This window comes from Peromyscus maniculatus, chromosome 9 (genome assembly GCF_049852395.1).
Source record: "Peromyscus maniculatus bairdii isolate BWxNUB_F1_BW_parent chromosome 9, HU_Pman_BW_mat_3.1, whole genome shotgun sequence".
NCBI classification, from domain to species: domain Eukaryota; kingdom Metazoa; phylum Chordata; class Mammalia; order Rodentia; family Cricetidae; genus Peromyscus; species Peromyscus maniculatus.
The window spans coordinates 99,240,068-99,249,818 of NC_134860.1; the positions used below are offsets into that span (position 1 = coordinate 99,240,068).

General features: G+C 52.7%; 1 protein-coding gene across 1 annotated transcript; it reads right to left on the bottom strand.

Annotated features, from left to right (window-relative positions):
- Window positions 1-6,824: 6,824 nt before the first annotated feature.
- Window positions 6,825-8,048, bottom strand: LOC143267449 (uncharacterized). The gene has a single exon (XM_076545458.1). The coding sequence runs from the start codon at window positions 8,031-8,033 to the stop codon at window positions 6,825-6,827; it is 1,209 nt and encodes a 402-aa protein (XP_076401573.1). The 5' UTR covers window positions 8,034-8,048.
- Between the last annotated feature and the right edge of the window lie 1,703 nt (window positions 8,049-9,751).

A 9,751-nucleotide genomic window follows, 5' to 3' on the forward strand; every position in this document is an offset into this window, starting at 1 on the left:
TTTTGTGTCCTTACCTCCAAATAGTAGAAAATACCTCCCTAATGTTTGGTAATCTAACTAACCAGTTTCTCCTCTGCTTTCTTTTACCTACATTTTTATTTTTAAGAGCTCAAATGGTTAAATGAGACATAATCAAATAATCTAGACTAATTCCCCTAGGCTTTAAGGTATATGGCTGAAATTACATCTTCTGAGTAGTGCCTGGATTACAGCTTTGCTAAATGGAGATGAGAATCTTTGCATGATGAACATCTTTAGAGTTCTACCTATCACGAAACAGCTCTCACAGGATTGTTGAAAGGTGCTAGGTACTGTAAATACAACAAACATGTAGAGCTGTGCCCTGCATGCTGTCATCGAAATCTAAGTCTCTGGCCAGTTCTTACTGGTGAAAGACCCCCAGGGGAGATCTTCCCTCAGGGAGAGACCCCAGACCCGGGAAACACACCGAAACCACAGATCAGATGCAAACAGCAAGAGGCTTTATTAGATGCACAGGTACCTGGGGCCAAGTCTCTCGGAGGACTTGCGCGCCTACCGAGGGCAAAGGGGACTTTTTATGGGATTTCAGGGGCAGAGGCGCGGTTACAGAAGCGAGAAGCATAGTTACAGGGTCCCTATTGGCTGTTTTACAGAGGGCCAGGGTGAACTTGGGGTCGCGTTCTTTAATTATCAGAAGTTTGATGTGTGGCTGACTTGGCCTTGCCCAGGCCAGCTGCTTATTCTTCAAGGTCAGGGGCCCGCCATAAAATATCAACTGTCTTACTCCCAAGGCCGCTGACCCAATTATCCCCTATCTTAGGCCCGATGGCTGGCCATAGTTATCTTTTTCTTCCAAGGCCGGCTGGCTAGTTAGTCACAGCTGTGAACTCCTGTTTTTCTGATTCCTGCAGAATGGCGTTTCTAAGGCCAAGTTATTGGGGGGGCATAACATCGGCCCAACGCCCCATATCCTCATAATGGAGTGGGGTCCTTCATTCCCCCATTTTCTTTTCTCAGGGAATGGAATCTTCCATTCATGGGGAAGAATAGGGATGTGGCTCCATTTCCACCTGGCTGAGTTGTTGGTATTGCTGGGTCAATACCAAGGTCTGAACAATAGAGACACGTTCCCTGATAAATTGGACAAGTCTGTTTAGGATGCAGGGCCCAAGTGTCAGAAGGAGCAATAAAATCAGAAGGGGCCCCATAAGGGTGGAGACGAGGGTGGTGAGCCAGGGGGACCTTTCGAACCATCCTTCAAACCATCCCTGCTGTTCTTTAAAAAGTTTTTGTCTTTGTTCTAATCTCTTTCTTAATTTGGCCATGCTATCTCTTACCATCCCAGTATGATCCGCATAGAAGCAACATTCTTCTCTGAGGGCAGCACATAACCCCCCTTCCTGCAGGAAGAGGAGATCTAATCCCCTCCGGTTCTGCAGAACTACCTCAGACAGGGAGGTGAGTGACTTTTCCAAGGCACTCACGGATTCCTCCAGTGCCTGGATATCAGTATGCATGGCAACCTGGAGTTGTCGGAACTGGTTGGTTTCCATGAGGGCAGTGGTACCTGTGCCTATCCCGGTGGCGATTCCTCCCACAGTTAATCCACCTAGTATTAGGGCCAGGGTTAGCGAGACTGTCTCTCTTTTTATACGGGGGACCCCTGTTTCATATCGAGCATAGATATCTTCAGGTGTATGGTAGATTATCCTGGGGTACAATTCTATTAGTACACAATAATCGGCCATGTTAGCTAGTATTGAGGGAGAGAGGCATGGTGTAAGTCCAGTGCTACAGGCCCAGTAAGTTCCGCTGGGAGCCACGAGATAATGGGGTCCTGGAACAAGTACCTGGGTGCGATTACACAGGTGTTGATGAGTGTAGGGTACTGTCCCCAGACATAGTCCTTGTCCTGACACCTCGGAGATTGTGAGCTTATGCTGAGGTGTCGAGGCACATCCTGGTGGGGGTGAAGAAGAGTTGGTGAAGCTTCCGACTACGGCCACCCCCTCATAATAGGGAGGTGCGGAAACTAGGCATAACCAGCACTCCTGAGTCCGATTTGGGTTGGTAACATTGAGGGCTGAGTAAGCGCCCTCTATAAGATTCAATAGCCGGTCTCCCGTACCTGGTCTGGGTGGCTGGAGGATGGCTGGGGTTACAGCGACATTCGGAGCCGTGCTTGGGCGAATAGCGGGGAAAGAGGGACGCTTTTGGTCAGAGAGAACCTGGTTGGGACCTATAAAGGTGGAGAGCTCCGTGATTTTAAGCTTAATCGTAAACACAACTCCCTGGTCCCGTCTTATCATGTAAAGTCTAAGTCCCCATGTTTTACCTTTAATCCAGTCTTGTGTGATCTCCCTTCCCTTCTGAGTGAAAGATATATTCAGGGGGTTGCATGTGAAATTTACACAGGGACCCTCCCCCTTCCAGTAAGTGTTATCTCTTCCTGACGCGACAGTTCCCCGACAATGTCCTTGGGTAAGGGGACGCCACGAGTGGCTTTTTTCTTGGGTAGCCCTTTTTACCCTAATGAGGTCCCAAGTGGATGAAGGTTTCCAGTAGGTATTCCCAGTTGTTTCACATCCCCATGTTTTACAGAAGTAACTTTCGTAACCCCCACATTGGCTAATCATCTTTTTGTCCCTACCATCCCGGGGGCAGACGTAGAAGGGTAGTTGTGACAGGGCTGCCCTGGCTTCAGGGTGACCACATCCGTATTTCCCGTCATTACATTTGCAAGTTCCCTTACCGTCCTGACAGACGTCTGGTGCTCTGGGGTTCATAGGGTCAGTGGTAGGGATGTCCCAGTCCTCTGACCCTGCTGCTAATTGGCAGAGATCTGGATGCAAGTTAGGCCACCATGTAAAGGGGGTGTGAAGGGCGGTCGTTTGCCAGACCGTCTCCCCAGTTTGTGAGATGACCTGCCAGGTAATTTTCTTAACCAGGTGGGGGCTCTCTGGTGATGCCCCTCCTAATGTCAGGAGGAGGACTATTAGGGGGATCAAGGGGACCCCCGAGTGAGTCTTATCTTGAGTGGGTTCGAAGAGCGTTGAACTTTCCATGTTGATGTCTCGGTGTTCTCAGCTTCGTCGGGTTCCTTGGCAGCCTTCACATGTGACGCGTGGACCCAAGCCGCTATCCCGTCAACCTTGAGTGCGGTGGGAGTAGTTAACAGGACGGTGTAGGGTCCTTTCCACCTCGGCTCTAGGTTCTTGGATTGATGGCGTCGGACCCAGACAGAGTCCCCAATCTTGAATGGATGAGGCACCACCAGGCGATTCAGTTGCTCCCGGTAGGCATCCGCCAGGGGTTTCCACACCGTCTTTTGCACCAGCTGGAGGGCTTGGAGGTGTGCCTCTAGGGTAGGGCTAGTGGCAAAAGAGGAGATGTCAGGGTGAAGGAAATTTACAATTGGTGGGGGAGCTCCATACATAATCTCGAACGGGGTTAGGCCATGAGGCCCAGGAGTATTCCGGGCTCGGTAAAGGGCTAGGGGGAGTAGGAGCACCCAATCTCTAGTGCCAGTTGCAAGCGTTAATTTGGTTAAAGTCTCCTTAATGGTTCTATTTGCACGTTCTACCTGCCCTGAGCTCTGGGGGCGGTATGCACAATGAAGTTTCCAATCAATCCCCAGTAGCCTGGCCACCTTCTGACTTACCTGGGAGACAAAGGCGGGCCCATTGTCTGACCCCAATATCTGGGGCATTCCATACCTGGGAAAAATTTCTTCTAGGAGCTTCTTGGTTACCACGTTAGCGGTCTCCTTCTTGGTAGGGAAGATCTCCATCCACCCTGAAAATGTGTCTACAAAAATCAGAAGGTATTTATATCCATATAGTCCGGGTTTTACCTCGGTGAAGTCAAGTTCCCAATGGACTCCTGGGTGGTGACCTCGCAGGCGGCTCCCTCTGCTCAGATGGGCTTTTCCTGGATTAACTTGGGCACAGGCAGGGCAGCTGGAAGTCACCTGTTGGAGGACCTGTTCCTGATTCAATAATACAGTGCCCGAAGTCTCATCAGCCAGAAGGGCCCTCATCTTGTTTTTGCTCAGATGGGTTAACGCGTGGAGGAACTTGAGCATGTATTTGGTATGGGAGGTTGGCATAACTAATTTGTTATCCATTATATAAGCTTGTCGCTCGGGGCTCCATTTCGCCCCCATTTTCTTCGCTAATTCCTGGTCCTCCAGGCTGTAAGACATGGGGTCTCTACTTGGCTGTTGGTCCTGCAAGACCAACAGCTGGTCGCCCCTTGGGGATTGTAAGGCGACTGTCCAGGCTGTTAGATCAGCCAGCCGATTTCCCCGTGCTACGACAGAGTCATCTTTTTGGTGCCCCGGACAATGTATGATGCTGAGCTGATGCGGGAGGAACAATGCCTTTAAGAGTTCTAAAATTTCTTTTTTGTTTTTAATTTCCTTACCCTCCGAGGTCAAGAGGCCTCTTCTTCTGTAGATTTCTCCATGTACATGAGCAGTGGCGAAGGCATATCTGCTGTCAGTATAAACCATGAGTCTCTTACCTTCCGCCATCCGGAGGGCCTGGGTCAGGGCGATCAGCTCTGCTCTTTGGGCCGATGTTCCAGGCGGCAGCGGTGAGGCCCAAACTACCTCTGATTCGGTGGTAACAGCTGCTCCGGCCCTCCGTTCTCCTTATTGGTAGAAGCTGCTCCCATCCGTGAACCAGATAAAATCTGGTTTCGACAGCGGTTGATCTGTTAGGTCAGAGCGGGTGCCATGGACCTCCGCCAGAATCTGGAGGCAATCGTGCTCCTCGGATGGGTCTGGCAAGGGCAGCAGGGTTGCGGGGTTGAGGGAGACAACTGGTCCGAACACCACTCGGTCTGTGTCTAGCAACAGAGCCTGGTAGTGGGTCATCCTGGAATTTGAGAGCCACCTGTCTGGGGGCTGCCGGACCAGAGCTTCCACCGCATGAGAGGATAACACAGTTAATGGCTGTCCCAAAGTCAGTTTCCCTGCATCCTTGAGCAAAACAGCAATGGCGGCTACCATGCGCAGACAAGGGGGCCATCCTGCAGCTACCGAGTCTAATTTCTTGGATAAATAAGCTACAGGTCTCTTCCATGGCCCCAATCTCTGTACCAGTACCCCTTTTGCAAAGCCTGAGTTCTCGTCCACGAACAGTTCAAAAGGCTTGGTCAGATCTGGCAGGCCAAGGGCTGGTGACTCAAGTAAGATGTTCTTAATTCGTTGAAAGGCCTGTTGCTGCTCCTCTCCCCAGTGGAACATGGTCCCAGGCTTGGTGAGAGGATACAGGGGGGCAGCCATCTCAGCAAAACCCGGGATCCAGAGGCGGCAGTAGCCGGCTGTACCTAGGAACTCCCGCACCTGGCGGGGGTTCCTTGGAGGGGGTATGGAGAGTATGGCCTCTTTCCGTGCTCTCGTGAGCCATCTCTGTCCTCCCTCTAGGGCATAACCCAAGTAAATGACTTTGCTTTGGCAAATCTGAGCCTTCTTAGCCGAAGCCCGATAGCCCTTCTGTCCCAGTTTAGCCAAAAGGGCCCGAGTGCCCCTCTGACATTCAGCCTGGGTTCTGGCTGCTAGGAGGAGGTCGTCCACATATTGGAGCAAGATTAAGGCCGGGTGTTCAACCCGGAATTCGGCTAAGTCTGAGTGTAAGGCTTCATCAAAGAGAGTCGGGCTGTTTTTAAACCCCTGGGGGAGCCGAGTCCAGGTCAACTGTCCTGAAAGTCCCATCTCTGGGTCTCTCCATTCAAAAGCGAATAGCAGTTGGCTCTGGGGGTGCAATCTCAAACAGAAGAAGGCATCCTTCAAGTCCAGTATCGTATACCAAACGTGGGTTGGCGGAAGAGTGCTGAGGAGGTTGTAAGGGTTTGGCACCGTGGGGTGTATATCTTCAATCCGTTTATTAACCTCCCTCAGGTCTTGAACCGGTCTATAATCCCCTGTCCCAGGTTTCTTTACAGGCAGGAGGGGGGTATTCCAAGGTGATCGACAGGGCACAAGTACTCCCTGGTCCAAAAGCCTCCGGATGTGCGGTTTAATGCCCTCGTGGGCTTCCCGGGACATAGGATACTGTTTGATTGAAACCGGAGTGGCGGAAGCTTTCAACTGAATAACAAGTGGGGGTTGGTCGCGAGCCAGCCCCAAGCCGCCAGTCTCTGCCCATGCTGAGGGAAATTCCCTCAACCAGTCCTGCATTTCTTGTGGTGGCCCCTTAGAGGGCTCAGATTCAAACAGGCGGTATTCCTCTTCCAGTTTTAGGGTTAGGACTTGTAGGGGGGTCCCTTTGGGTCCTGTAACAGTCGACCCCTTATCATCAAAATAGATCTGAGCCTTGAGCTTAGTCAACAGGTCTCGGCCCAATAATGGGTGAGGGCAGTCAGGTATATGCAAAAAAAGAGTGGGTTACCTGTCCAGATGCCAGCTGAACCTTTCTCTCGGTGGTCCATCGATATCTCCTGCTACCTGTGGCCCCCTGGACCAAAGCTGTGCGGTCACTGAGAGAGCCTCCGGTGTGGGTCAGGACTGAATGTTGAGCCCCGGTGTCCACCAGGAAGGTCACTGGCTGCCCCCCAATCTTGAGAGTTATCCTAGGCTCAGGGGGGGGCTCCTGGCCTTGACCTCCCTAATCCTCCAGATTGAGGAGGTCCGTGGCCCTTGACTTAGGCCTCCGAGACTCTTGAGGCTTCTTTGGGCAGTCACGAGCCCAATGTCCTCTCTCTCTACAGTAAGCACACTGGTCTTTGTCAAGTGGTGGCCTTCTCCGATCTCTCGTCCTAACTCCCTCGCTGACCTGTCCCTGAGATACTACAGTGGCCAGGACTTTAGTTATTTCCCTATGACGCTTTTTATCTCTCTATTCCTGCCTCTGCCATAATCTCTCTTCCCGCTCTTCAGGAGTTTCTCTCTTATTAAACACTTTTTCTGCCTCTCTCAATAAATCTGACAAACTGAGTGAATGCAATCCTTCTAGTCTCTGTAACTTGGCCCTTATATCTGGACTTGACTGATAGATGAAAGACAGTATGACACCCGGCGCCTGTCCTGGATCTTCTGGATCGTACGGGGTATACATTCTGTATGCCTCTCTAAGTCTTTCTAAGAACGCTGCCGGCGTTTCCTCCTTTCCCTGGGTTACATTTCTAACCTGGGCCAGATTGGTAGGGCGTCTAGCCGCCCCTCGGAGACCCGCCAAGAGCAACTGGCGATAGAGACGTAGGTGCTCCCTACCTTCCGGGGTCTCGAAGTCCCAGTTCGGGCGGGTGAGGGGAAAGGCTGCGTCAATGATATTAGACAATTGGGTGGGTCTTCCATCGTCTCCTGGAACCCGCTTCCGAGCCTCCAGGAAGACCCGCTGCTTTTCCTCTACCGTCAGGAGGGTCTGCAGTAACTGCTGACAATCTTCCCAAGTGGGCTTGTGGGTCACTAAAATGGACTCAGTCAGGTTAGTCAAGGCAACAGGGTCCTTAGAGAAAGGGGGGTTATGTTGTTTCCAGTTGTAGAGATCAGAGGCTGAGAACGGCCAGTATTGGAGCTGGTGGTTAGGACCTTCCCTAAGGGGAAAGGCTCTGGACTCCTTGGCTGGCTTGTCGCACTTTCCTCGTAGGCGACCGGCAATTGGGGAGGGAGCCGGAATCTCATCTTCCCTCTCTCTCCTTGGAGGCTGTTCAGGCGCCTCCGGGGGGGCCGTCGGTCCCTCCGGTGCCATTGCAGGGGCCACCGGTCCCTCCGGTGCCCGATTCCCTGGGTATGGTGGTGGGTCCTCTGTGAGGAGGTCAATAAGAGGTGAATTGGGGTCCGGGGGGAGGACGGGAGCCTTAGGGGAATCCTTTCGTGGGAGAACAGGGTAAAGGGAGGAGGAAGGAGAGGCGGGAGGGAGCAGTGGTTTGGCGCTCATGAGTGGCGCCGTCCCTCCTGAGCCCCCTTCCCCAAATCGGGGCTCCCCAGTCGTCCCAGAGCCGGTCGGGGAGCAGTCTCCCGCCGATCCCATCCCCGGCCCCGCCTGAGCGCCGGCACCATAACCTGCGGCCGCCTGCGCTCCCGCCTGCACGTTCCCACATCCCATAGTCGCCTGCGCACCCGCCTGCGCGTTCCCATCTCCCGCACCTGCCTGCGCACCTGCCCGCGCGCTCACCGGAGCAGCGGCCTACGGGGAGAGGAAAAGACTTGTTGGTGTGGGGTTAGGGAGGAACAGGGAGTGGGAGGGATCCGCCGATCTGGCTTCCTCGGCCCCGGGATTCGGCGAGCGCTGCTGCTGCTGGGGGGCCGAGGGGAAGAGAAATGGCTTAACCCACGGGGGAGGTTCTGTTGTCAGGAGTCTCCACATGGCAATGTATGGGACCTGGTCCGGGTGGCCATGGGGACTGGAAGCAAAAACTTTTCCCTCCACCTGTGAAATAAGACTGAGGTTAAAGGTTCCCTGACGAGGCCATCCTACATTCATTTTAACCCAATCGGCCTCGCAAAGAGTGATCCATTTTTTCTTCTTGATTACGACTCCTTCGTTGTTGGCTCGTATCTTTACGTCTGACCAGTGTTTAAGCGTGAGGCTCAAGGGGGTGGTGACAGTCTGTCCCATGGTTGTTTCTAGGAGGAGAACGGTTAAACAGAAAACAAGGAACAACAAACCAATACAAATAACACTAACACGCGCTGCGCGGCTTCGGTTCCAAACCGAAAGCAAAACCTCAGAAGGAGACTGCGAGGGTCCAACCCCCTCTTCTCCAACCAGCACAATGTATCCCTCAGATACGTGAGTGGCCCCAAAAAACCGTGCCCCAGAGGGCACTACAGATTCCCGTGGAACGTCTTCCAGGGTTCCAGATTCCCCTGGGACGTCTCCCAGGGTTCAGTGGCGAAGTCCAGGCCCGTCGGCCCCCTCTTTCAGATCCACTGACACAGACAGATTATCAGGCGCAGGCGCAGAGACAAACAAACAACATTCAACACTCAGGCAAACAGACAACACTCAGACTGGACAGGGATGACATAAACCAAGGCCGGCCGGCTTACCTCCTGATGGTGGGTCGGTGGTCCCAGGGAGGGGTCTCAATCCCCGTACGGGCCACCAAATGAAAGACCCCCAGGGGAGATCTTCCCTCAGGGAGAGACCCCAGACCCGGGAAACACACCGAAACCACAGATCAGATGCAAACAGCAAGAGGCTTTATTAGATGCACAGGTACCTGGGGCCAAGTCTCTCGGAGGACTTGCGCGCCTACCGAGGGCAAAGGGGACTTTTTATGGGATTTCAGGGGCAGAGGCGCGGTTACAGAAGCGAGAAGCATAGTTACAGGGTCCCTATTGGCTGTTTTACAGAGGGCCAGGGTGAACTTGGGGTCGCGTTCTTTAATTATCAGAAGTTTGATGTGTGGCTGACTTGGCCTTGCCCAGGCCAGCTGCTTATTCTTCAAGGTCAGGGGCCCGCCATAAAATATCAACTGTCTTACTCCCAAGGCCGCTGACCCAATTATCCCCTATCTTAGGCCCGATGGCTGGCCATAGTTATCTTTTTCTTCCAAGGCCAGCTGGCTAGTTAGTCACAGCTGTGAACTCCTGTTTTTCTGATTCCTGCAGAATGGCGTTTCTAAGGCCAAGTTATTGGGGGGGCATAACATCGGCCCAACGCCCCATATCCTCATAATGGAGTGGGGTCCTTCACTGGGTCTACTTAAATGTTCTAATTGGCTTGGGAAGAGAGTCCCTGGGTGAACGAAAGCACCGCCCACCCCACAAGGAAGTAGGAGAAAAAGATAGAACACTATTGTACATCCAGTTGACCAA